General features: G+C 43.1%; 1 protein-coding gene across 1 annotated transcript in view; it reads left to right on the top strand.

The window, feature by feature from the left end:
• EPS8L2 (EPS8 like 2) overlaps positions 1–27,437 on the top strand; it is a 151,470-nt gene that overhangs the window by 90,921 nt on the left and 33,112 nt on the right. The window contains exons 5-9 of the mRNA XM_053284696.1: positions 11,131–11,195; positions 16,766–16,927; positions 19,786–19,935; positions 24,670–24,749; positions 26,483–26,628. Coding sequence (XP_053140671.1) covers positions 11,131–11,195; positions 16,766–16,927; positions 19,786–19,935; positions 24,670–24,749; positions 26,483–26,628 — 603 coding nt within the window. The remainder of the gene's footprint in view (positions 1–11,130; positions 11,196–16,765; positions 16,928–19,785; positions 19,936–24,669; positions 24,750–26,482; positions 26,629–27,437) is intronic.

The following is a 27,437-nucleotide window of genomic DNA, read 5'->3' as shown; positions in this document are numbered from 1 at the left end:
CTGTTCAGATCTGGCTGACAGCCCTAACCCAAGCGTGAACTAAGCTCTGGAAAAGTTTCAGCCTGATTCGATGTCTGTTTGTTAATGCAAAAAGAATGGAAATGAATAAATAAACCTCAAACCGGCTAGTTTGGGTTTAGTAGTTTAGCAAGACTAATTGCAGACAATGGAGCTGGAATGACTTTTCCAATTAGCTGCTGGTGGTTTTGTACGAAATCCCCTGCTTTCTCCAAACTTGTAAACTCGAAAAGCAAGGTAGGAAGCAAGGGGATCCAAGAAGAAGGTTACCAATTGCTCGCTGCCTGGACACAAAGCCCTTCACCCCTTCCACTTACACACGGACAGGCAGAGGCGTAACTATAGGGGGGGCAGGGGGGGCACGTGCCCCGGGCGCCATCTTTTCTGGTCACGTGGGGGGCGCCGCCATGACCAAATTTATTTTATTTTTTTTAAATGTTTTGTTAATACAAATGTTTCCTGCTCAGTGCAGCAGCGCTGCAGCAGTCAAGGGAGCACGTCGGTGCCCCCTTCCCCACGAGCGGTCCCTTCCGTGCTGCCCACGGCCCCCCCCATTGCTTTGCTGGCGCCTGGCGGCCAGTCAGTGGCCTGGCTTGGTGGCGGCGGCAGGCGCTTGTGAGGAAAAACCTAAGTATAATGTAGTATGTGGGGGGGGGCAGCGGTGGGGGGGCGGTGGGGGGGGCGCCATTTCAGTGCTTGCCCCGGGCGCCGTTTTCCCTAGTTACGCCTCTGCGGACAGGCACTTCAGAGAAAAAAGGGCGCGATGCAACAAGCTTGCATGCTTTCCCCTCAGCCTGCCCCAGTGCTCCCAAAGAAGGCACGCTCCCAAATGGGCTGGAAATGCACGGAGAGGACAAAGAAAGACGGCAGCAGCCCAGCCCCAAGAGGCATGCGTAGGCACCACACTACACATTTCCCCCTTCACCACCAACCCTCACTTCAATCAGACTGGTTCCCCAACTAACAGCACCTAGATTGCAGATAAACATGGGAGTAGCCCCGTCTGCTCTCAGTTTCCTCCCGAGAAGGAAACACACAGGGGATCAGGGCTGCAAACTGGAAAGCGGTTCTTTCCTCACAGGGAAAAAAATGGCTTCCAGAAAATTATATATACAGAGGTTTCAATTATAAGGGGGTGGAGGAGGCAAGGTATATTTAAAAATCAAGGCTGTTTGATATTGCCAGAATGCTGTGTGCTTTAAAAATATAAATAAATAAATGGGGTTTGTTTTTTTCCTTACTTCAGATGTAGTCTGAGTCTGATACCGGTTCTTAACCCCCATGCCCCCCGCCCCATTTTTTATTTAATAGACAATACTGCATGCAGTTCTTGCTCCTTTGGCAAAGGCAGAGAAGCACGAAGAGTGAAACCAACTGGCAGCCGCTTCTTAAACGCTGCTCCTGCAGGGTCCAGTTTCCTTGCAATGGGGTGGGGGGCTTGACTTCTTGGGCGATAACTCTGCCTTAGCAACAACAACGGACATTTCATTTTCAGAGCAGTTTACATACTCAGACTGAGTCAGCACACAAGCTAACCCCCAGCTCTCTCTCCAACATCCACATGGTCACTGGTTGTGCCGTGACTGGCTGCATACTAAGGAGGGTGGAGCACGAGGCAGAGCTCAGGAGAACCAGCAGCTGCTGGGAGTGGGCGGGGCTGCCAACAGGGAGGGAGGAAAGCTCCGTAGTTTTAACCCTTCCACCGCTCTCCAGGAGCCCCGCCCGGACAGATCTCGCAACTGGCAAGTCACGCGGCACGTCGGAGGGGGAGGGGAGGGGTTTCCCCCCCCAAAAAAAAATTGAAAAATTTTTTTTCGGGAAAGGGCCAAGGCAGGGGATAGGCGAGGGCACTTTGTGGCGCCCCCCACCAAGTGGCGCCCAGGGCACATGCCCCCCTGCCCCCCCTATCGTTACGCCCCTGCTTCCCTCCATTGTGAAAACTCTCCATTTATACCTACCCTCTGTTTCCTGTCTTTCAACCAGTTTGCAATCCACACATGTACTTGTCCCCTTATCCCATGACTGCTAAGTTTCCTCAGGAGACTTTGATGAGGAACTTTGTCGAAAGCTTTTTGAAAGTCCAGGTATACTATGTCAGCTGGATCACCTTGATCCACACACTTGTTGACACTCTCAAAGAACTCCCAAAGATTTGTGAGGCAAGATTTCCCTTTGCAGAAGCCATGTTGGTTCTCCGCCAGCAGGGCCTGTTCTATGTGCTTTACAATTTTATATTTGAGGATGCTTTCCGTCAATTTGCCTGGAACGGACGTTAAGCTAACCGGCCTGTAATTTCCCGGATTGCCCCGGATCCCTTTTTGAAAATTGGTGTTACATTTGCTACCTTCCAGTCCTCCGGTACAGAGCCTGATTGCAGGGATAAGTTATATATTTTGGCAAGGATGCCGGCAATTTCACATTTGAGTTCTTTGAGGACTCTTGGATAGATGCCATCTGGCCCTGGCGATTTGTTAGTTTTTAGTTTTTCCAGACAGTTTAGAACATCATCTCTTGTCACTTCAATCTGACTCAGTTCTTTAGCCTCCATCTCTGAAAAGTCTGGTTCAGGAACAGGTATATGCTCTGTATCCTCTGCCATGAAGATGGACACAAAGAATTCATTGAGCTTCTCTGCAACCTCCATATCCTCCTTAATAATCCCTTTCACTCCCTCATTGTCTAATAGTCCAACCGCCTCCCTGGCGGGTTTCCTGCTTCTGATGTATTTAAAGAAGTTTCTGTTATTCTCCTTGATACTTTTAGCTAAATGTTCCTCAAACTCTCTTTTCGCCTCCCTTATTGTCACCTTGCATTTCTTTTGCCACCTTGCATTTCACTGCCACACTCAACTTTAGTCGATTTTTTGTAATTGTTTTTATCTGCCGTGTTCAACTTTACTCTGCATTGTTAAGAAAACGTTTTCTTTGGCTCGGTGAGTGACTAAAGTTTCTAGAAACTACTAAACTATGTATCTGAAGTAAAAAGTCATTGATTTGTGAAAGATTACTGTAAAGAGCAGTGCAAAATATTGATAAAACTTCACATAAAAGATGGTCATATGTTATGATATCTGACCTTAAAGATGAAATATTTTTCTCAATCATTCCTTCTGTTGTGGCTATTTATAAGAAATTATAGGCAGTGGAACTGTTTTGTTTTACCTTAAAAAATCTAGAAGAAAACTTTCTAAAATTTAAATAAATATTAAGGTATAAGTAAATAGTCTTAATGTCTTGTCAGTTAAGCAATGGAGGGGGCTGAGGGGGGGCACCATTGTTCAGCTGTGCTTAGGGTATCAGTTGCCCTTAATCCGGCCCTCCTCCGGGGCTTTGGAATATGCGCCCTATTAAAATAAGAGCATCTCCTTATCTGTTTGTTTTCAGGAAGACCCTTAATATGCACCTTTTGTTTTCAGGAAGACCCTTAATATGCACCTTTTGTTTTCAGGAAGACCCTTAATATGCACCTTTTTGCAGGCTTTTAACTAGAATTACTTTTAATAACCTGTTTTATGAGATTGTTTTTATTGTGTGTGTTGGGATTTTAATCTGTTTTTACTCCTTTATATAGTATGTTAAATTCTGTGCATCACCTAGAGATGTACATATCAGGTGGTATAAAAATCTAGATAGATAGATAAATAGGGATGAGCTATAAACCAACAGTGCAGAAAGCATTGCTCCCACCCCAATCAATTAATGGTTATATTGAAAACAATTGTGTCTCTTGGCTCTCCTGAAGCTTTTAACATGAGGTTACAGAGGGCTGGTTCTCTTGATTAAACCCATGGTCAGTAAACAAAAACCCTAGATCTCAGTAGCGCACACGTACACTCCTTTATTGTAAGGAGCCAGAAGTTTCCCCCCAATTCTGGTCAGCACTGTACCAAACTGGCATTTACTGACAGCTGTAATTCAAATCTCAGATTAAGAATTCCAGGTAAATGCCAATTTCCCTGGGTTCTCATGACATTCTGCATGGGAATGCACAAGCCACCAAGAGGTTTTCATGTACCAGCCATGGATTTGATCGTTTTCTAGTCCCAAGGGTAACCTGCTTTCCTTTGTCAGCCATGAAGTTCTGAATTTTATTTCCCAGGCATACCTTTCAAAGTGGCTGTAGTGGTGCCTCTGGGACAAGGACCAAGAGGTCAAAGAGGAAATGTTTACATTCTCATGGGAGAAATGTTCACCTACAGGTGATAAGTTGTTTTTGTCTGTTATTACTTGTTTGAGTGAGTTTATTCCAGATCTCAAAGGTTCTTCTGTTTCACTCATATGATGAAATACAGGCACAAAACCTGCTGCCTCAGGGTTACTTCTTATTGGGAATGGATTCATTCCTCCTTCCCTATGTGAGGGTTTAATTCTGACACTGATGCTTTACTCCCTAACTGGTAGTAAACAGGTATACTTCCTGATTGATTTTTGTTTAAGAAGGTGACATGTACTGATTATACAAAAATGACAAATAATCGTGCACACTTACTGGGGAGTAACTCCAACTAACCTCAGTACACCTTGCATCCAAGTAAACATGCATAGGATCAGGCTGTTCATTTCAGAGAAATGAACCTAAAAAGAAGGCAGTACTATAACATTAAAAGGCATGCCTGAAAATTAAAGTTCAGACACTTCTGGCTGAACTGAAGGCATGTATGCTGTATCTTTCATCTTATTCTGTTTCTGTGACCTTCCATCTTCTTTCCTTTCTATGTTCACAGTGTTCCAGCATCAAGAGCAAATTTCATTATAAACATATTCTAAAATTATACTCCCTGTTATCAAATAAGCAAAGCCATTACTTCATGTATCTTGACCAGACTCCAGTCTAAGACCAGAACCTTCTGTCAGTCACTTGTATGGCTGCCAAATTATGAAAATGTCATAAAATAAAATGCAGGCTTCTTTTCCTGACTTTACCTCCATCATTGTCACTGATCAATAATTTGAAATAAAGTTAAGAAAACTATATTTGTACTTATTCAAACGATTCTCTTAGACATATGTGTGAAGTCCTGTTTTAATTAAAACTAAACTGTTGGCTTAATTCTTTGTAAATTCTGATCTCCTCCTTAGATTGCTAGAAAAGCAACAAATTATCTTTATGTTCTTTTTTAGAAGGTCTGGGCTATCTAGATGCTGAAGTCTTGCAAAGGTTATTTTCTTCAGCTAATGTGGGAACTAAGCACACCTGCAAAGTGCTTTGATCTGGTTTGTATTGCAGAGGCCTGGATGGGGGAGGCTAGTGGTCTAGTTTGGGCCCCGCTTCTTCCAGCAGGATACTCTATTGTGGAGCAAGTGAGAGGACATGGGTGGGGAGGAGGAGTGGCTGTGGTGTATAAGAATAATATCTCCCTTACCGGGGGTCCTGTCAGAGAACTGGCCTATATTGAGTCTGTGTAGCTACATCTGGAGACCAAGGATAGACTGGGACTTCTGTTGGTGTACCATTTACCCCGCTGCCCAACAGAGTCCCTAATGGAGCTGACTGACTTGGTTGTGGAGTTGGCATTGGAGTCTCCCAGACTGATAGTTCTGGGGTATTTTAAACTTTCACTTTGGAACCAACTTGTCAGGATCAGCTCAGGAGTTCATAGCGACCATGACAAGGCTGAATCCAAATACGACAGATGTACTTATTGTGTGGGGTCAGAACTCGCGAGATTATTTTGACCTGCTGGTTCTGGATGGGGTCACACTTCCACAGAAGGAACTCGGGTGCTTCTGGATCCAAACCCTGTGTCCCAGGTTGAGGCAGTGGCTGAAGCACTTTCTATCAGTTTCAGCTGATATGCCAGCTGTGTCCTTTTCTTGAGCTAAATGACCTCAGAACAGTGTACGTACGCTGGTAACCTCAGACCTGACTACTGCAATGTGCTCTACATTGGGCTGCCTTTGTATGTAGTCCGGAAATAGAAGCTGGTGCAGAATGCAGCAGCCAGGTTGGTCTCCGGGGTTACCAGAAGATATCATATTACACCTATTTTAAAAGAACTACCATAAGTTTCCAGGCAAAATACAATTTCTGGTTATTACCTATAAAGCCCTGAACAGATTGGGTCCAAGGGCATGCCTTCTTCTTCTTCATGAACTCTGCTGCCTATTAAGATCATCTGAGGAGATCTGGTGGCAGTTGCCATTGGCTCAGTTGGTGGCAAGTCAAAACCAGGCTCTGTCTAGGGTTGCCCTGGGACTTTGGAACACGCTTTAGCGCCTCCCCTTCTGGATGCTTTTAAGGAGGGCCTGAAAACATACCTGTTTAGTCAGGCTTTAGTTTATAGTTTTAAAGTTTAAAGTTTAGCATTTTTATTTGTATTTTAAACTGTTTTAATTGTGTTAATGTTTTAATTGTCATTTTTAGATTGTGTATGGGTGATATAAAAATGGGTTAAATAAATAAATCTATCAAGATCCACTCCTGGAGTACCTACATTAACTGACATATTTTAGAAAAATTAAGTGGATGTTAATTTTGTTCAGAAAAAGAGAAAGTTGGGAGGTGTCAAGAGAAAGCAGGAGCAAGGGACATCAGTCTTTAAAATCAGGCCTTTCCCACACAAATTAGGTATGTTGGCAGGTCTTGCTATCATTGTGGTAGGGATCTTGGGGAACCGGAATTGATGGTTTGCTGTTCTCAAGCATTGGGGTATGTGGAAGAAGACATTTACCTGGGCCCAGAGGTTTGCTGGCCCCAGCCTGGGCTGTGAACCCATTGGGGGGAAATGAGGCTAAACTGTAAATCATGCTTCAGAATGTTTTATGTAAACTTCTTTCCCTGCAAGAACTTGTGAGATTTACTGGAGCCAGTCAGAAATAGTGTTGGAATAGAAAAGTCTCAAAAGACTGTCCCTGGCCCTCCTTGGGGGTGGGGAGAATGCTTGTATGGGAAATTCTAAGACAGGGTTGGGCAGAAGATAAATCATGACCTACTGGTATGTTTCTGGATGATTTGCAGTAGATTGGACAGTTTATTTTATTCCCAACAGTAAGTAAAATTTTCAAATTAAAAAAAAATGCTCTGCCATGACTAACCTTGTGCTACTTGCTTATCTCACTTCCTCATTGTTCCTCACCAGTAAAAAAAATTGATTTGCTGTTTGCAGTTCCACATATCTGCGGTTGGAAAATAATAACCTGACTTCATCTGCGGATACATAAGGGTTAAAACCCACATATCCATGGTTCGAAGGTGGCAGCCACCATTTTGATTAAAGGAGCCATTTTGTGGCTCATTTGTGGGGGGGGGGATAATTTTTTTTCCATGGCTTTTTGCAGAAAAATGGCAGATTTGGCACTTTGGGGGGATTTTGCTGGACACTTGGAGATCTGGGAACACGATATGGCACTTTACTCCAATTATTTCCACCATTTTTCACCCTTTTCCCCCAGCCTCCAGGAACCTACTCCCCTCCCCAGTTCCCATTGCCTCATTATCCGCAGTTCTGTTATCCACGGTTGTAGTGGAGAATGGAACCCCTGTGGATAATGAGGTCCACCAGTAACAGGTCTTTGTGCATCTTTGCTGATCAGTGTTCAGTTTTGTACCGGAGTCCCTGATCTGTAATAACTCGGATGGAAATTTATACCTGCATGCTCAGGTTATTCTGGTGTTTGTTTCATGAGATGCAGCAAATAACTGGCCTTCTAGTAGGGAGCTTGGTGGGGGCCAGGGGACAAAGTCCAACTGGTGGCTCCTCTGCCCCCTGCTTTGCATGCACTCCCATGTGTGCTTTGTGTGCACTCTCTGGCAAGGAGCTCCCTTTCAGAGATTCCACCAACCGCTGACAGGGGAAATGAAACTCTGTCAAGGCTGTGTCAGCCCCATTCTTGGCAATGGCCCCACCCCCTTGCATCTGACATCAGATGCAGGGGAGGGGCCAATGACCAGGGAGAGAATCCTTCCCCCCTCAGCTAGCATTTCATTGAAACGCTGGCTGGAGAGGAGAGGGGCCTGCCTCTCTCTCCCATTTGGTGAGACTTTGCTCATCGTCTGGGTGCAGGAGGGGGCACCATGGCCAAGGGCAAGCCTTGGGGGTCCCCCAGACCCTTTGGGCCTGAGGACAATTGTTCCTCCTTGCTCAATGGTTGATATGCCCCTGTTGGTGGGCCTCCAGGTTCTCATATAAAAGAAAGTAGATCCTGCAAGCTTGAAATCTTGCCCACTCTTGCTCTAGGACTTGTAGTTTGAGGAACAGAGAGATGTGTGCCTCCCTGTGTGAGAGAACTCCCCATATTCTTTCAAAAACTACAGATACTGATATTTTTTCCCCTGGCATTTCCTGTGTACAGAGAAGAGAAGCCAACAAGCTATGGTAGTCAACTGACAAACACTGTATTAATAACTAGGGATGTTGAAATCCCACAGCTGGCATTAGATCCTAAGAACAGGGAACAGTGTCTAAATGACACGTGTGTGTAATTGATATACATGCATGCCTTATTTGGCTATAATTAGGCCAATTCAGACTATTGTTCATCTGCCAATTCAGCCACCTGTGGTGAGGATTTGTGCGGGCTCATGGCACACACATGTCCTTATCATATGTGGTTGGGCCAGCAGACAAAGTATTGTCTGAATCTGAGCCAGCCCAATATAGTACACACACTCTAGTTTACAGAAGAACGTTGCAACCTCTGCAAGGTTAATAAATGTCTGTTGCCCTCCAGGGGTATGAAGAAAAGGCATAGAGAAAGGACAAAGTGTTTAATGGAAGCCTCTCTGAGAGACTTGACTGGCTCCTCCTGGAATTAGCTCATTTTACCACTATCCCTGCAAATTTTATCTCTCTGGAAATTTTCCATAGGTGCCTTTAGGAACAACCAGGTCTTTACATTTCCAGACTCCTCCAGAATGACAGTCCATTGTCCTGTTCTTAAGGCCTAGTTTGAACAACTCTTCTCCCAGCCCTTGCTGAATTCCCAGTCATTGACTATGTGTGGACATATGGGGTGCAGGCTTCCTGCTTGGTCCACACAAAGACCACCATGGACTGAACAGACCTGCTATGAATCCCACGATGATCAGGGGAAGAGGAATGAATTGAAGACAATGTCTGCCTTCCAGGACTTTCTTCCCACTCCTTGACCACTTGTGACCTTGGGAAACTGCCATCAGGATGTACAAATGTTCTGTAGGCCTTACAGCCTCCTGGGCCCTGTTTTGTCTTCTACTACTTTATCTTTTGTTTCTGGGTTCCCCATCCCCCACCGCCTTCTGCTCAGGTAGATCAGGCATTCTCCAGTTATTCCTTGACTTTTTTGTCTTACACTAAAGTGGGGAGCTTTGAGGTTTCCCACTTGTCACCTCTATCATGCCTGTGTATAAATAATCTCTCTGTCCTCGAATCAGTTGGCTGGGACTCCAAGAGTTATTTTAGGGATGCTCAATAGTCATGGCCCTTATTCCTAGGAGAATGCATTTTTTACTTCTTTTTCTTTGAAAAGTAAACCCCACACATTCCCCTAAAGCTGTATTGTAAATTGCTTTGCAAAGTTGCCTCTGTTTCAAAAATGATTTGCCATGGATGACCGTTGTTTAGAAACATAAGCCCTTTTGGGCATGCAAAACTAATTGTGCAGTTCTGTGGATCTTGACCTAAGTTCTTGCATTCAGACCAGTTTACTCAGACTGAACTGACTAAATCTATTCACTTTGGCTTAACTGTTTTGTGGAACATGCTGGCTATTCTATGGGAGTAGTAAGCCATTTCTGTTACAACAGTTCCTCCCAGAAAGAATTGCTGAGCAAAAACATTCTTCTCCCATGTTGTTTCTTTCTCTCCTCTGATTCGCATATTTTACTCCTTCACTCCCTAACCTCTCCTCCTGTCCTGTTTTGATGCAAATAACCGCTTTACTTGTATCATTTGAAACCATATAGTTGTGGTGGTGCTGGTGGGGTATCGTTATTTTTATGGCCACTATTTTAGTTGTCACTCTGCTCAGAATGTTCCACGGCTTTTATTTGGGACTATACAGTGAGGTTTTGTACTATATGTGAGATGTTTGCAAGGGCAAGTCTAAGGCTGTGCACAGATTATAATTTACAGAGATTTACAGGTGATTTTTTTAAATTTTGAGGTTTTTGTTTTTACCATCCCTTTAAATTTCAAGGAACATTCAAGTATCCATAGAATAGATCAAAAAATAACATTACAAATTATAAATCCATGTGAAACTAAATCAGAACATTCAAACAGAAGCAGAGTCAAACTCTAATTCCAAAAAGAGAGCATAACAAATGCATAAATACAATAATAATAAATGACCACCAGGTGCTCTTCAAAATCACTATTGAGGTACATCACATCTCCACTTCAGATAAATATTTGATGGCCTTGAGCCAGGTCCCTCTAATAGGCCACTGTCTGTTAAGAAAGAAAATGTCTTAAATGGTGGGGTTTCTCTGAAATATTGCCAAATTTTTGTTTGTTCAAACAAGCTCAAGCTCACTAAGGAGTTGTTAGAAATCAGATTACTGGTAGGCACACAAATCATGGCAAGATAATTGACAGTCTGTGCAACAAAGATGAGAATGATGAAAACAGATTGCTAGTGATGCTTGATTAACATAATAAATGCAGAGAGAGAGGAGAACAAAGAACCTGTTTGTGCAAGTAACAACTGGGTCTTAGGTCCAAACTAGATGTTAAAATGAGGCAAATACAGGAATCCCTAACCCCATCTTTCCTTTGTAAGGCTATCATGAGAATTGTAGCTGGAAGCATTCACAGAGAAGAATAACAGACTGCTTGAGATGCTGGAGTGCCACTGCCATCAAATGCCAGTACTGTCCTGGTGTAGAAGTTCTGGCACAGTGTAAGGTAGCTTCGTATGTCCACGACGTGTGCTACAATAATAGCAGTCCAGCATCTAAGACAGAAATCTTCCCCAACACTGCCACACTGGATCTTTGTAACTGAAGATGCCATGGATTGAAACTGGGACTCTGTGCATACAAAGCATATGTTCTGCTACTGAGCAGTGGCCCCTCCCAATCCCACATGGGATTGGAACCTTGTGTTTGCCAAGTTAGCATCTAGTTTGGCCCTTGCTCTACCAATAATAGCCATGAAAGATAAGCTTTGTTTCCTTTATTTCTCTTTTGCAGAGCAAAGAAAGAAGTACTCCAACTCCAATGTCATTATGCATGAGACCTCACAGTACCATGTACAGGTGAGTTAAAAACACTCCTGTGAATGAACAAAAAATTGCATGAATTAGAAATGATGTTGATGTTACGTAATATATATGTGAACGTTGCGTCTTCAAATGGCACCTTTATAGCATAGCCTGACCCAAGCCAAAGGGTTCACAGTGAACAAGCAGCCCAACCCCAAATATACTGGTGATGTTGGCAGATGATAGTGTACTTTGTTCTTTGCCCTCATTTCTCTTCACCTAGGTAGTCATAACTATTGATTTCATATTTGCTTCCTATTGCCAATGCCCTTGTGAAGATTACCTACAGTAGATCAATGTTTACCAAGCTTTTGATGCCTAAGGCACAGGTGGTGGTAGGTTTTTGTTTTTGTTTTCCGATTAAAATTGGAGATATGCTTATTAACTTATTACCTATTTTCTCGGTCAGCTCAGCTCCCAGAACAATAGACAGGCATGCTACTTGCAGCAGAGGGAGAGAGGCCAGTTAACCTTGTCTCCTAGCATATCGCCTTCCTCAGTGCTTTCTGGGTGATGTGTCTGGGATCCCTCTGTGCCCATCAAATGTACTGTGAGCTGTATCGGGAAATTCTAGTGCATGCTTGTGGCTTCCCTTGAGATGAAGCCAGTACACGTAATGGTAGACAGTGGGGTGAGGAATTATGCAGTTGCTCACTACCAATGACAGAATGGTAGTTACATCCAACATAGTGATTTAATGTTTCAAGGCACACTCCAGTCCCTCTCACAAAGTCATGTGCCTCAGGACACAGTGCAGGAATTGTTGACCTAGATTATCAAACCAAGACCTTCCACTCAATACAGACTCTCTGTAGACTCTCTGTTATGCGGACTGTTTTGGAATGCAACTGATTATGTCAACACAGGCATTAGGAAAGGCTCAACGACGAGTACTTTCCCCATCTTGGCATGACAGCCTCCTTAATAGCACTCCTCCAGTAACTCTGGCTTAAAAATTAGCCACAGGGAAAGGACAGTGATCATGCTCTATATAGAAAATCCTGAAGCATGCTTTTGCTCTCTGCCATGTTTCCATGACTGTCATCGTGATCTCTCTTGGGCCAAATTATACATGATGCTCAACCACATTTAAAACAACAACATTATTTTCATCCACAAATATAAAAACAAAAGCAGTGGTGGAAATTGTAATCTTGAGTGGAGTGCCCGCATGGGGGAAGTTTAAACACTGTTTAAACCAGTGTTGTTCACTGGAAGGCCTGTTAGCTCGTGGTGGCTCCCATCTACCCCAAGTGCAGCTTCCGGACTAAGCTGAATACTCCCCACTGGCACTGTGCAGAGGCAACCATTCCCACCACTCTTGTTAAGGGTAACAGCCATTTATTAAAGTTGCAGAGGTTGCAATGTGTGTCTGTAAACTACAATTTATATCCTACAGTGGGCCAGTTGAGGATACTTAGTCTGCCAGCCCAGCCACATGCAATAAGCAGAAAGCCATTCCCAACCCTCTAAGAATGATGTCAATTTTTTAAAAACAGTGTTTTCAAAATAGTATTGTTATACAGTCAACTACACTGCTCCGAATCTCTTTGATTCAAATGTTAGTGATGCCAACATTGCTACTGCATTTGTCTGAATTATTCCTCAAACGACACTCTTAGTATGAGGCAGCATCATATGTTAGCAGCATATCTGTACCTTTCGAAGTCCTGCATCAGATCACTGGTCCCTCAAGGCTAGTATTCTCTACTCTGACTGACTGGCAGCACCTTTCAAGGTCTTCTCCAGCCCTGCTTTCTACTTTTAACCAGAGATGCTGGGGATTAATAACAGGTATGGCATAGACTCTGCTCACAGGTTCAAATGAGAAACCCTGCACTAGATGGATGCTGCTGGAAAGCCCACAAACAGGGCATGAAGTTAATTGTCCAATAGTTTGTCCTCTAGATCTGGTATTCAGTGGTATACTGCCTCTGAACCTGAATATTCCCTTTAGCCATTGTGGCTAATAGCCTATCCTCCATGCATTTCAAGCACCGTATAAGTAATGGCCAACATTTCCTGTGATGTTGGTTTATTCTGTATCTTCTTAAGCTCCTGCCTTACTTATGGATGGGCTTTCTTACAGTTTCCAGATGCCTCTGTTGGGTTCTGAAGAAACCTGTTGCCTCTCCTTGTGTATGTTGGTGTCTAGCCTGTTGGGCACCTTCCTCATGCTATTTTTGCATCTTTGCCTGCCGACCAGTGCTTATTTTCCCACCCCTTTTCATGACCAGCAGATGGAGCTGAAAAAAGAGCATGATGAAGGTGCTCCGATCTGCCTAGAGTGTCGAAATTTGCAAGGAGGGACAATGGTTTATTCAAAACACGACACAGGTGTCTGGAGCCTGTGAGGGAGCCTGTCCTTAAGTAAGGCGGGAGCTTAAGAGGATACGGAATAAGTTCATGTGTGAAAAAGCTCATAGTCCTATTGAGAGCTGAACTAGAAGTGTCTGACATCCTGACTAAACAAAGCACTTGTCAAACAAGTAAACACTAGCACAGAAAGGTTGCATCGGGGCGTAGGGAGCTTGGCCATTCCGCCCCCCCCACCAGACTTTACAATTGTGGCACGAGGAGGCAGGGAAAGGAGCTCTCAGTCAGTGATTTCACGAACCAGTGACTGGGGAAGGGAAACTCTGCTGGGGCTGATGGGCCCCATCCTCTGCATTGGCCCTGCCCCCTTGTATGAGATGTCAGATGCAGGGCAGGGCCACTGCCCTGGAGAGGGTCCATTTGGACCTTTTCCCATCCTTCCCCAGACAGTGTTTCATCAAAACGCTGGCTGGCTGGGCTTTTACCCCCAGCACAGCCAGTGTTTCAGTGAAACACTGGCTAGGGAGGAGAGGGACATGCCTCATTCTCCTAGCCAGCAAGTGCTTCATTCACAAGCTGGGTGCGGGAGGGGGCACCCTGGCCAAGGGCGAAGGGGTGCCTTGGCGGCCCCCCCCCCCCCAGACCATGGTGGCTGGGGGACAATTGTCCCCCACCCTTGCTCCCTAGTCCCTATGCCCCTAGCTGCATAGTTGGACTAAAAGACTGGGATATGTGGAATGGTGCTAATGCATCATAGTGTGCTTGCACAAAAATCCCCTTTAAAACAAATGAGGTGTATCGCAATTTGTGAAGCTGTTGAACAAGCACAATCATGCTTGTGGTAGTGCCACACTAGTCTGGAGTGCAAGCTCTAGACTTAGCACAAGTAGTTAGTGCAACCACTTGGCGCTAGTGCAGTGTCCTTCCACAAGTGCTTTGGTAGGATGTCTGCCACTGACATTAAATGTGTCATTGTCTAATTTGGGGTTTACTTTCAGTTTAAAATACTAGCCATATGGGGATCTGATTCCGATCAGGACTACAAGAGCTAAACCGCCCAGAGACGCAAGTTTTGAGTGGTATAGAAATATTTTAAATAAAATAAATAAATAAAAATAAGATAGAAACAAGGAATGTCTGCACACAATTTTCCTACTGAAAATCCCCCTGAAGTTCCTGAAGGTGCCAAAGTGCCATTTGCTGCAATTAGGCATATATGGGGACCCACAGCAACTTCAGGAGAAACATTTGGCAGGGAAGCAAGGGTTAAACACACACACAGAGAGACACACACGCAGAATCTCCATTCTCTGGTCTGTCTGGGCTCTTGTTTAGCTGTTTTAAATTCCAAAAAAAGCCCCAAGCAAGGCAAAGACACATTTAATGTTGCTTCTAGTTTGGCCTTGGAACTATCAACTTCTTTTACTATCAACTGTGTGTTTTCTATTCCACAAATAAATAATTATGCAAGCAAAATTTTCAAATACTTGCATGAGCAAATCAGGTTCTGTGACAGCAAAAGAAAAAAAAAGGGGGAGGGGAGAATATAAAAGGTTCAGTCCAGCAAACAATTCAGTCCTTTCAGCTGTCTACCTTCTGTGGAGAAAGTTGACTTATTCTGCCCATTAATTTTGAAGTTCCTTTTGACCAAAGTACGTCTTATGTAACATTGAGCAATGTCAAAACGTAAGCTTTCATTCTGATACGTATCAGCTGATGCAGTTGCTCTGAGACATGTATGAGAATTCATTCACAACTAAACCTTTGTCCTTTGCGCATTATTTTCCATATGTAAAGCTAATGATAGACTGCATTTTAATGTTTCTTTTATTTTGCTGTGTGCCTGGAATTTATATTCTGTTTTCCCCTGGATAAATTTCTCTTCTAATAGTCTTAGATTTTGCTCCAGGCACGTCAGCATCAGGTGGACAAGCTTAAATGTCCCACTTTTCAATAGCTGGCAAATGCAGGTGGGAGAATCGAGTTTCTCCTAGATAGGTGGGCAGAATCCAGTGCAGGGTTAATGGTGTGGGCCTCATTTGGCAGAGTAGAAGGAAGAAGGAATGCAGAGCTGAATCCCCAGAGAACAGCCTGGCTTATCAAAAAGTCCGAAAACTACTAATGCAGAAAGCTCTGCTCTTTGCAGTGGATACCATGGTATGATTGAGTATTATGGAAGAAAGGTGAACATTATTATTATTAACTGAGCCTAGGAAGAGCTGCTCTTTTAGTTTGCACCAATGGCAGAGAAAGAGAAATTCAAAAATCTTTGAATTGCTTCCTAAAATATACACAATTGCTCCCTGCGGTAGAGTGAGTGAGTGTGTGTTTCTTTGCACTGACCCATCATTGCAGTGTTGCTTATTCATGGTAGTGATGTTACTACAAACCATACAAGGGGAGCCCATTCATTTAAATCCAGAGGTCTAGAGATCATATCATGTCATAAGCACTGACTGTTTTCTTAACCAGGACAACAAGTTTTCTGCTGATGGCTGCAAGTACAGTCATGCCTGACTGGCTTTGTTCTGCTTGCAGAAAGCAACATTCCTAGCCCTGACCTCAATACAAGCACAAAACTCTGCAGTGTGGAGAGATGAGACTGAGTATGGGTCATCACACTTTACATTTTTTAGGGATATGCCTAATAACATTTTAAGTGGACATCTAAAAATACAAAATGCAGCCTACTTATGTTTGCAGACGTTTGCAGACAGATACACTCGTCTGATTTGCCACTCAGTAACAAACCCAGTCTTAATGTCATGTAATATGTCAACCCTCTGATGCGAGCTTGTAGGCTGCTAATGGCTCCATTTATGAGCAAGTGGTGGTGGGGAATATAAGGGAGCAGATCCATAGGAAATTCCTTTCTTTCACATTTTTGTTCTGCATATACAGAATCAGGTGACTGGATGCAACATAATTGTGCAGACAGTGTAATCTGTGTTATTTCAAAATGCTAGTGTGATCATTGAGTGACTCTGGGCCAGTCACTCCTCTCTCAGCCTAACCTACTTCACAGGGTTGTTGTGAGGAGAAACCTAAGTATGTAGTACACTGCTCTGGGCTCCTTGGAGGAAGCGTGGGATATAAAATGTAAAATAAAAAAATAAAAAATAATTCTGTGGACACACATGATGTCTGAATAAAGCTCATAAACTCCAGTTCATTCACATGGGAGTTAAATTGGCTTGTGGCCTCCTGCTTACTATTATGACTTTCCCCCTGTGGGCTTCCTTTTCCAGCACTTAGCCACCTTTGTCATGGATAAGAGCGAGGCCATTGTAACAGTGGATGATGCCATCAGGAAACTCAAACAGCTCAACTCCAAAGAAAAGATCTGGGCACAAGAGATGCTGCTGCAGGTGAATGACAAGTCCATTCGACTGCTGGACTGCGAAACCCAGGTGAGCAGAGAGCCACCTTCTTTATGTGGAGATAGGCGAAGAGTAATAGTTTAATCAAGGATTGAACCAAACCCCAAAACAGGTTGAGAGAGGCTTTTTTCAGTGAACTGAAATGAATAATAGTAATACTTACTATTTGATTGATTGATTTTAAATACCATTCTTCAGCAATCAATCAGTCTCATAACAGTATTTGTATAGCATCTCTTAAGTGTGCAAAATTTTCACATGTATTATCTTGTAACAACAACCTTGTATTATTATCACCATATTGCATCTGAAGAGCTGAGGCCAAGAGGGAGTGGCTTACCCAAGGCCACCTAGTAAGTTCATAGTAAAGATGGGATTTGAACCAGAGAAGTCCTGATTTGCAGCTCAGTCTCTTGGTCAGTGCACTGCACCAACTCTTGACTAGACTCAGCTCCAGTCTCCTGGATGCCTTGAACCTGACCCAAACCCTTAAATACAAAAAGTGGTCACAGGTTCAAAACTGGTTGCAACAAACTTCTGTGTGGTGATTAAATCAATGCTAAAATCAACCACAACAAAGGCAGAAGATTTCACTGTGTGTACATGTGGGACAAGCAAGTCCCTGTGTTGTTTGCTTACATGTGTATTAGAGGGAAAGGGCTGATCTAATCAAGACATCAGAATGATGAATTAACCATTGTAGTGATCAGACTCCCCTCCCCATAAAGAGTTAACCGGAAGTGAACCCTGTCTTGACTGACAGGCTGGTGAACTCCAGGGTTCAGCCAATCAGCACACCAGCTGGGTAGGACCTTGCGAGGAAGAAGGAAGTTTCTTTGTTAGATAAGGACATGCAGCCGTGAAGGCTGGCTGCAGGAGAATGACTCTGCAGATCCTTGAAAGATAGGATTGCAGGGTTAGAATTCTCAACTATTTATTTAGGGGAAAGATTGTTTAGTCAGACATTGCATTAGAAACATATTATAATAATAATAATAATAATAATAATAATAATAATAATAATAATAATAATAATAATTTGATTTCTATACCACCCTTCAAAAAATGGCTCAGGGCGGTTTACACAGAGAAATAATAAATAAATAAGATGAATCCCTGTCCTCAAAGGGCTCACATTCTAAAAAGAAACACAAGATAGACACCAGCAACAGTCACTGGAGGTACTGTGCTGGGGGTGGATAGGGCCAGTTACTCTCCCCCTGCTAAATAAAGAGAATCACCACGGTAGAAGGTGCCTCTTTGCCTAGTTAGCAGGCGATTTCTTTGGTGTGTGTGTTTTGCATATTCCTGGTACTGTTTTATTATAGTTTACCTGCAACATATTTGAAATAAGAAACACTAGCCGACACCCAGCCTACTTAGGATGTTGCAAAAGACTCTATAAACATTTAAACACGCCTAAGACAAAGCCACCTAGTGGCACAGTTGGGAAATGCTTGACTAACAAGCAGAAGGTTGCTGGTTCGAATCCCCGCTGTTATGTTTCCCAGACTATGGGAAACAGCTATATCAGGCAGCAGCAATATAGGAAGATACTGAAAGACATCATCTCATACTGCGCAGGAGGAGGCAATGGTAAACCCCTCCTGTGTTCTAGCAAAGAAAACCACAGGGCTCTGTGGGCGCCAGGAGTCAAAAGCAACTTGATGGCACAATTTACCTTTAAGACAACCTATTTTTGTAATCTACTAAGTATTCTTAACTGTGTCTAAGAAAGCCAGGAAGTCTCAAATGGAAGCAGTCTGCAGTAATTGAATAAAACTGGTTTTTTTTTTAGTCTTTTCTTTTTACAAGCATTTCCAAGTTGGTTTTTAACTTGGGAAAAGGGGGAAGGGGATTTTTCTCTGGTGCAAACACATCCTCAAATGTTCAGCAGCTATCCATTTTTCTCATCCCATGTAAACTTACATGTGGAAGGTTTTTATTTACAGAGGGACGTTGGAATTACAACACCCAATCCACTAGTCCTGTTCTCTGCAAGTTTTAGGGTGCTTGGTGGCAGCATTTGAACCTACCGATAATTCAGGATAGTTTTAGAGAAGCCTAGCCAAGCAGCTCAACAGGGATGATTCAGCATTTCTTTCCCTCAGGTGAGCTTGCTCTGAGACAAAGGCTTTAATCCCCTACAGCCATTAATGGAAATACATTCTGCTCTGCAAAAGCATCTTATGCCATTAAGGAGAGCTTATTTGCATTGCAGTAGCACAGTGAGGTTTACAGGTTTGGAATCTTTTTGGGAATGACTTTGAAAATTTTTAATACTACAAAATATTACAACAGAAAAGGCAAGTTGTTAATTCTATATTCCAAACTGGAAATTAGGAAAGACAGGTCTATAGTAGAGTCAATAATAAAATGCAGAATTTATATTAAGATAAGCTAAAGATAAATTAAAGGAACAGGAGTCCATTCAATAGTTCTTAGCTAAATATGTCAGTTGAGAGATCTGCTTTCAGAGTATTATAGGTGATATTTCTGTCTAAGATTTGATGAATACTTTTCTCACTCCTACAAAGTGTTTAGTTGTCTGCAGAAGTGCCTTGTGTCCTTAAAACATAATGTTTCTACACAATATTTGGCTTTATAGGAAAATAAGGAGATAGTAGAAGAATGTTTTGTTCCTCTATATTGGCCTTTGCTAAGAAATGCCGGAAGGTACACAATTCAGCGCAGTTTTGTCCATCTGCTTCTATGATAGTATAGCTATTAATGGATTTAAAGTACTGGGTGTGGGTGGGGGTGCGACCAAATGCCATACTATTCACCATCCTCTTCCTGAAATGGTTATTAGGATGAGTGAGTGCAGCCCACAGCATCAAAAAAAATTTCAAAACATTGGTGCCATCCTCTCTTGTGTTGTCTTTCAGGAAGAACTAGAAGACTTCCTTCTGCCAACAGTCCAGCTCTGCCAAACTGTGTTGAATCAGATGCGGTACTCTTCCATACTCCTGCTCGTGTGTCAAGACTCAGAGCAGCATAAGCCTGACATTCACTTCTTTAACTGTGATGAGGTGGAGGTAAACTGAAATAATCGCATGCTCACAGAAGGGAAAAGCAAAATGACATCTTGAAAAGATAATTCTCAGCACTTTGGGGCTGGATGTTGCAAATGTTAGCATGATGTGTAAGCATGCAAAATGAAGATCACACCAGGGCCATGATCTAACCTTGTACACACAAGCAGGGCTCTCTTATTGCCTGTGATGGTAGAGGAAAAGGTGTTGGCACTATGTGCAATGAGAGCCTCATGTGTACATAGAAATCTGACTGATTGACAAGGACTTTTGTGAGACTGAATGGATATTTACAATCTAAATATGCAGATGTTGTTTCTTGTGTATTGGTAGCCATCATATTTCTAATATACAAAGTGGCGGATTGATGGATTAAGTGCCAACAAGTCGATGTTGACTCTTAGATAGATTCTCACCAGGATGATCTGTCTTCAACTTGACTTTTAAGGTCTCTCAGTGGTGCATTCATTGCTGTAGTAATTGAGTCCATCCACCTTGCTGCTGGCTGTCATCTTCTTCTCTTTTCTTCAACTTTTCCCAGCATTATGGACTTCTCAAGGGAGCTGGGTCTTCACATAATGTGTCCAAAGTATGATAGTTTGAGCCTGGTCATTTGTGCCTTGAGTGAAAATTCCAGATTGATTTGTTCTATGATCCATTTGTTTGTTTTCCTGGCTGTCCATGGTATCCTCAAAAGTCTTCTCCAGCACCATAGTTCAAAAGCGTCAATTATTTTTTTGTCTGTCTTCTTCAAAGTCTAGCTTTCACATCCATAGAATGTCATGGGGAAAACCTTTGTCCGAATGATTCCAATCTTTGTAGGTATAGGCACGTCACAGCATCTAAATACCCTTTCCAAGGCCTTCATTGCAACCCTTCCAAGTGCTAGTCTGTGGCATATTTCTTGATTGCTGGATCCTTTACTGTTGATGGTCGATCCTAAAAGGCAGAAGCTATCCACCACTTCAGTGTCTTCATTACCAATTCTGAGGCTGGTTGCTGTACACGTTGCCATTAGTTTAGTCTTCTTTACGTTTCGTCGTAGTCCCATTTTTTCACTGTGCTCCTTGACTTTCAATACTAGAGCTTGGAGATCATCCGCATTCTCAGCTATCAGAGTGGTGTCATCAGCTTAGCACAGGTTATTGATGTTTCTTCCTCCAAGTTTAAAACCACACTCCTCTTCTTCCAATCCAGTTTCTCTCAGTATATGTTCAGCATATAAGTTGAATAAATAAGGAGAACGTATACAGCTTTGTCTTATTCCTTTGCTGATCTGGAACCAGTCTGTTTCACCATGTTCCGTATGGACTGTGGCTTCCTGTCCTGTGTGTAGGTTTCTCATGAGAACAATGAGATGTTCTGAGACACCCATTTCCCTAAAGATATTCCACAGCTTGACATGGTCGACACAATCAAAGGCTTTTCTGTAGTCAATAAAGCACATATTGACATATTGACTTCTTTCTGGTATTCTTTGGCTTTCTCAATTATCCAGCATGCATCAGCAATGATGTTTCTTGTTCCTCGACCTTTTATGAAATCAGCTTGAACATCTGGCATTTCCCTTTCCACATAGGGCTCTAATCTGCGTTGGATGATCCTGAGCATTATTTTGCTAGCATGTGAAATTAAAGATATTGTGTAATGGTTTGCACAATATGTTAAGTCTCCTTTCATTGGTATGGGTATGTGGACTGACCTCTTCCAATCTGTTGGCCATTGTGTTGTTCTCCAAATTTGCTGGCATAGTCTGGTTATATTCCGCTTTTCAACCAAAGTTCCCAAAGTGGTGTACATACAGAAATTAATTAATTAATTAATAACTTAGATGACCGGAGTGCTGATTTTACTTCATCTTCCTGTACTAGAGGTTCTGGCAAGATTATCTTCTAGAGTATCTTGGATGTTGATATCCCTCCTGTACAGATTTTCAGTATAGTCCTTCTATCTCTGTTTGATCTTCTCTGAATCGGTTATTATCTGGCATCCCTTAACATACTAATTCGAGGTTGGAACCTCCTTCTGAGTTCAAAGATCTTTTGGAAAACTTGCCTTGTTTTTTCGTGTCTATTTCCATCCTCAAGGTCTTTACAGATGTCATTGTTGTACTGTTCCTTGTCTCTTCTAACAACTTTCTGAAATTCCCTATTAAGTTCCTTCCTGAGGTCTTTATCTTTCTTGACTTTGGCTTCTCTCCTCTTCTTGGAAATTTCCACCATCTGTTCTGACATCCATTTTGCTTTCTTCTGTTTCTTGGTCTTTGTCAGTCTCTTTTCACATTTATCCTTAACAACTTCTTTGATTTCATCCCACAGTTCTTCTGGTTCCCTATCAATGAGGTTCAGAATTTCAAAGCAGTTCCTGATGTTCTCCTTGAAATTGGTGGGTACATTCTCAAGATCATATCATGGAAACAGAATAGCTTTGTTTTTCCACTTTAGCTTGACTTGGAACTTGCACATGAGCAGTTTGTGATCTGTTCCACAATTGGCCCCTGGCCACGTTTTTGCTATTATGACTGAGCTCTTCCACCTCCTTGCACCAATAATGTAATCAGTTTGATTTCTGTGTACTTCATCTGGTGCTGCCCATGTGTATAGGTGCCGCTTTGGTTGTTTGAAGAATGTGTTGGCAATGAAGAGAGGCCATACAATCCAACGGTGTTTTCCTCCTTACCATTTCCAACGTTGGCATTCCAGTCTCCAACCACCGCCAGGACATCTTGCTTGCATGTTCTGTCAATTTCAGACTGAACTGGAGCATTAAACTCATCAACTTCCTCTTCTTCTGCATCAGTCATTGGGGCTTAGACTTGAAAAACTGTCATGTTAAAGGGTTGTCCACAAAATCTATTTGATATTAGTCGCTCACTGACCACATTGTACCCAAGTACTGTCATTGCTCTATCTTTCCTGACTATGAAAGCAACACTGTTCCTTCATTGTTTTTCGTGTCCTGAGTAGTAAATGATATGATTTTCTGAATGAGTGTCCTATTCCAGGTCATTTTAACTTGCTGATGCCCAAGATGACAATCTGTAGTTGATTCATTTCATCTTTCACTGTGTTGAGTTTACCCATATTCATGCTTCTTATGTTCCATGTTCCCATTGTAATTCTGTCTTTGCAGCTTTGGATTTTATTTTTCTGCATGGCAACATCATTTCCCATGCTGACATATCAGCCGCTAGACGTCTAAAAGGCTTTAATCTAACCACATCATAAACATCATCTGTACTCTGAGAGTTCCTCAGCTCTTCCTCTGGAGCATGTTGAGTACCATTTCAACCTGAGGGGCCCATCATCCGGCTCTACATCAAGAATCATTCTGTTTTGTCTCTCCATGTGGTTTCTCTTCTTACCATCCTTTTATTTGGCAAAAGGGGCTGGGCTTCCATTTTCCACTGAAATGGTTGGGATTTTCAAGTATGTCTTTCCCTCATGATCCTTCCAGGTATGAAGAGGTAGCCTCCTTTTCCCATTGCAAGCATCTTGGATGTGTGCGGAATTGGGTTTGAGGGTGTGTCCTCAGAACAGCGTTTTCTTTCCCGATGAGATCTTTTTCATGGTGAGAGAGAGCCTGTCCCTCTGCCTCCAAAAGAATCATTGAGGGTGCAGAAATAGGCACTAATGATGTGTGCTGAAGGGCATACAGCCTCTTCCTCTTCCCCCCATTTTCTTCTCCCTGCAGATCCTTTTGCCAGTGAAGGGTCAGGGCTCCTTTCACCACTAAGAGGATCCTTGTGATCTGGTGGGCTTCAGAATTTGAACTGATTCTGTCTGGGGAGCTCCTTATTGTTGTCAAAGTAGTGCTCATCCCTTTCAGCCCCCACAGTTCTTCCACCTCCTTGACTATTGAAAGGTTGAAGTTTTGAGGGGAGGTGATTGTCATTCCAACCCCCATTGTTTCTGGACAAATGTTGGTGACTTCTCCTGTTGGTAGAGACGCTCTGCTAGCCTGTCCAGTGCCCAAGTATACTTATATCCAATGCATACTTCTCTTTTGTATTATAAATATATGAAACAGACAGGGTGAGGCCAGGTAACAGCCGCTTGTTGGACTAGTGTTTGTTAATAGAGGGATACAGTGAAAACTGACATATATCACTTAAAGAAGTAGTCATGGCAGGTTCTTTCGTTGTGGTCTGAATCTGATTCATACTTGGATCACAACTGGCTTGACAAATGTACATAGCAGAAAACTGCTTCAACAATTGGAAGGAGGAAAACAGATTTGTGACACCAGAAGTGACAGCCAAGAGGCACCCTCCACAGGCAGACTTTCCCAACTCACTCTCCACTGGACCAAAAATCTGCAGAAAGTTTCATAGCTAGAGTTTTAGAGCTCCCCTTGGAAGAAAAGTATATCTGTTTTTAAAGCAGTGAAATTCCCTCTGCCATTCACACATATATATGTTTGTATGTGCCCAAACTGTCAAGCTTCACAGCATCTTTTTAATGTGACTTGAGGACGCCCCTATTTCAAAATCTGAAGAAGTACTATGTGACACGCTTGTAACATTCACCAAAAGCTAATAGTCCAGTGAAGATTCCCTAGCCCACTATGCCTTTATGCGAAGCCATCATTTAAAAAGAGAGGTGAAGGTGGTCACTATACACTGAGACCTTATGTAAATACAGCATTTCTTTGTAAGGCAGTTTGATCATGTGCACTCTTGCACTTTTATCCCTTCTGCCACAAGCCATTTCCATTCACCCCAGTTTTGTGTTTCAGGCAGAGATGGTTCATGCGGACATAGAAAGTGCTCTTGCTGACCATAAGTTTGGAAAGAAGATACGGCCACAGACGCTCAAGTAAGTGGCTGCTGTAGACAGACAGGCTCCAGCCTGCATCTTGGGAAGAAGCACAGGTTGTGCTACTGTGCAGATATCATAAGGCTCATGATCCACCCTGAGTTTAATTTCCTATCCATTTTTAATTTCTTGAAGTTATAAGTGTGTACCTTGGATGCAAATTCATTAGGATTAAAAGGTAGCAGAATTATGCACAGGCTTGTAAGGTTTTGGGCAACTTGGATGAGGGCAGAGAAACAAGTTTGGTGTGGTGAAAATTTCCTCAACCAGCAAAAACTTCTGTTTGTCCCAGGGAATAATTCCAATACACAAACACCTAAAGAGCTTATCATCCTGATAGGTCTCATTTACAGATTAAATATCCTCAAGGACACCAACATAAACCCATGTACAATCCTATCAAACCACATACAATCCTATCAAATTTCTCAGGTGTCATTAAACTGAACTTCATAGTTCCATGTTTTTTTCCTTAATTGCCTGAAAATGGGAGCTGCTGCTGGAACTTTAGTGAATTCAGCCTTATGTGGCATTGTTGATATTTTGGCATGATTATTTCTCATTTTATTCTGCATAAGAAGGAACTAGAGAGGTTATGTAGACAGCACAGATTACATGGCTAATCCTCACACTAGGGATCTGCCCGAACCCGAACAGGCTTGGGCAGCCGCAGGTGGAGTGGGGAGCAGTTCCCTTAAGAAGCAGGTCCTTATCTGCTCCGCTGCCACCCCACCACTTTTCCAAGTGCAGCACTCGCTACACCGAAAAACATGCATGGCAGAAGCACTTTTCCCTGCAGCCTGTGCATGGTGTCGGCTTGTATGTGGCCACTGTGCATGTGTGACAGCCATTTGTGTGGCCAGCAGTGGTGTTGCTGACCACTCAAATGGGCACCGCGCCATGTGTGTGCTGATGCCGTGTGCAGGGAACAGCACCGCAGCCATGCGCTGCTTTTGGTAGAGCGAGCACCATGCCCAGAAAATCACCAGGACAGCAGCAGAGCAGGTAAGGACCTGCTTACCTGCTTCTTAAGGGAACCGCTCCCCACCCTGCCAAACTGGTTTGGCTGCAGGCACTTGAGTTAGTTCGGCGCTTCCCAAATGAGGTGCCAAACTGGTTAGTGCACATCCCTACCCCACACTAGCACTGCCTCTCTCTGTGATCCGGTGGCTGTGACATGGGCAAATAAATTCGTGGCATCCCTCTTGCAGCACTATTTGAAGCATAATGGGATGAAAGCTACATGTATCTGGCAAACATGCCACTTGACTGATACAAGAACTAGAACTTAGACTGGGTGGTATTGTTATGGCTCTTGGCCAGCCATTCCCTTTTTAGGCATATTCCTGGTCCAAGCTGGTTGGTTGAAGTCTCACCAATAGGAGTTAATGGTCAGGAGATGGCTTCCTATTAGTTGAGCACTGTCTTCTAGCTGGAGTTTGCTGGAACTGGGAGTGCAGCCAGAGTTGGAGGGATCTGCCTTGTAGGTGTGCCTGTTAACCTCCACTTATGCTCTGCTTGTAAATAAAGCAAAGATATCTTATAAATCTACAGAGTTCTTTCATCTAAAGGAAACTAAACTTAATAGTGCTTCCCCTGGAATTTCTCATTGCTTGGGGAAGTGAGAAATGCTGAAAAATATTCTTATGGACCAGTTTATTCAGTAGAATCTCCTGATAACAGCAGTGATGGGGGGGTGACTGCTTTATTTGTTGCTGCTACTTCCTCTACAGGGTAAATCAAGAGAAGATAAAACAGAGGCAATCCATCCTCCCACCACCTCAAGGGCCAGCTCCTATTCCTTTCCAGTATGAGACAAGAGGCTCACCAAAGAACAACCAGAATAGAGTGGCCCCTTCTTCACAACACAATGACCCAGGTCAGTGATTGTATAGTTAGATAGATGACTAATGCTAATACCTGCATAGGATTGTGATTCATTCACACAGGAGCCTGACATTGCATAGTGCAAGGAAACAAATGCTGTTTTCCAGTGTGATAAAATAGATGTCTGCAGAAATGGAAAATAAATATCCCATTCATTGTCACTGATTTTAGATACCTTGAAAGAGCCAAGAAAACAAAGCAATCGTTAATATTTCCAATGTGGAGATTAAAAGCATACAGCCCTTAAGCTAAACACAAAGCCTTTAATAACTTGAACCCTGGAGGTCTTCTTTGTGCTAGATCAGTCTCTTCATTGCAAGGCCTGGGAATCAGTAGCAGCTTTCGTTGACCTTACGGGTGGCTCCCTGGCTGATTGTTTGCTAGGCCTCTGAGAAGCTTCAACTGAAGCCAAAGCCCCTCTGGCTTCACACACAGGCCCTACCGTTGCCACTGTGCAGTGCTGCACTTTGCTCAGCATTGATTCGGCCCTTGAAGAGAAACTGATCCCTCTTGATCCCCAGCACCATCTTGGAAGATGTGCACACAGCATTGGGGAGTGTAGTCCTTCCTGGCACTTCCCCTTTTGAGGTCTAGTGCGAAATTGCCAAGGACTACACTGCTCTCACTGCTTAATGCACAGCTTCCAAGATGGCACTGTGGCTTGAGAGGGCTCCATTTCCCTTTAAGGGATGCACCAGCCTGAGCAAAGTACAGTACGGTATGAAGATCTCTGCAGCTGTGGATCTCACACTGAAAGGGTGTGTGTGTGTGTGTGTGTGTGTGTTTTAACCAAAGTGGCGC

Source organism: Hemicordylus capensis, chromosome 1, assembly GCF_027244095.1.
Source record: "Hemicordylus capensis ecotype Gifberg chromosome 1, rHemCap1.1.pri, whole genome shotgun sequence".
NCBI classification, from domain to species: domain Eukaryota; kingdom Metazoa; phylum Chordata; class Lepidosauria; order Squamata; family Cordylidae; genus Hemicordylus; species Hemicordylus capensis.
The sequence above is the reverse complement of the archived record's forward strand: the minus strand, read 5'-3'. Positions and strand labels throughout refer to the sequence as shown.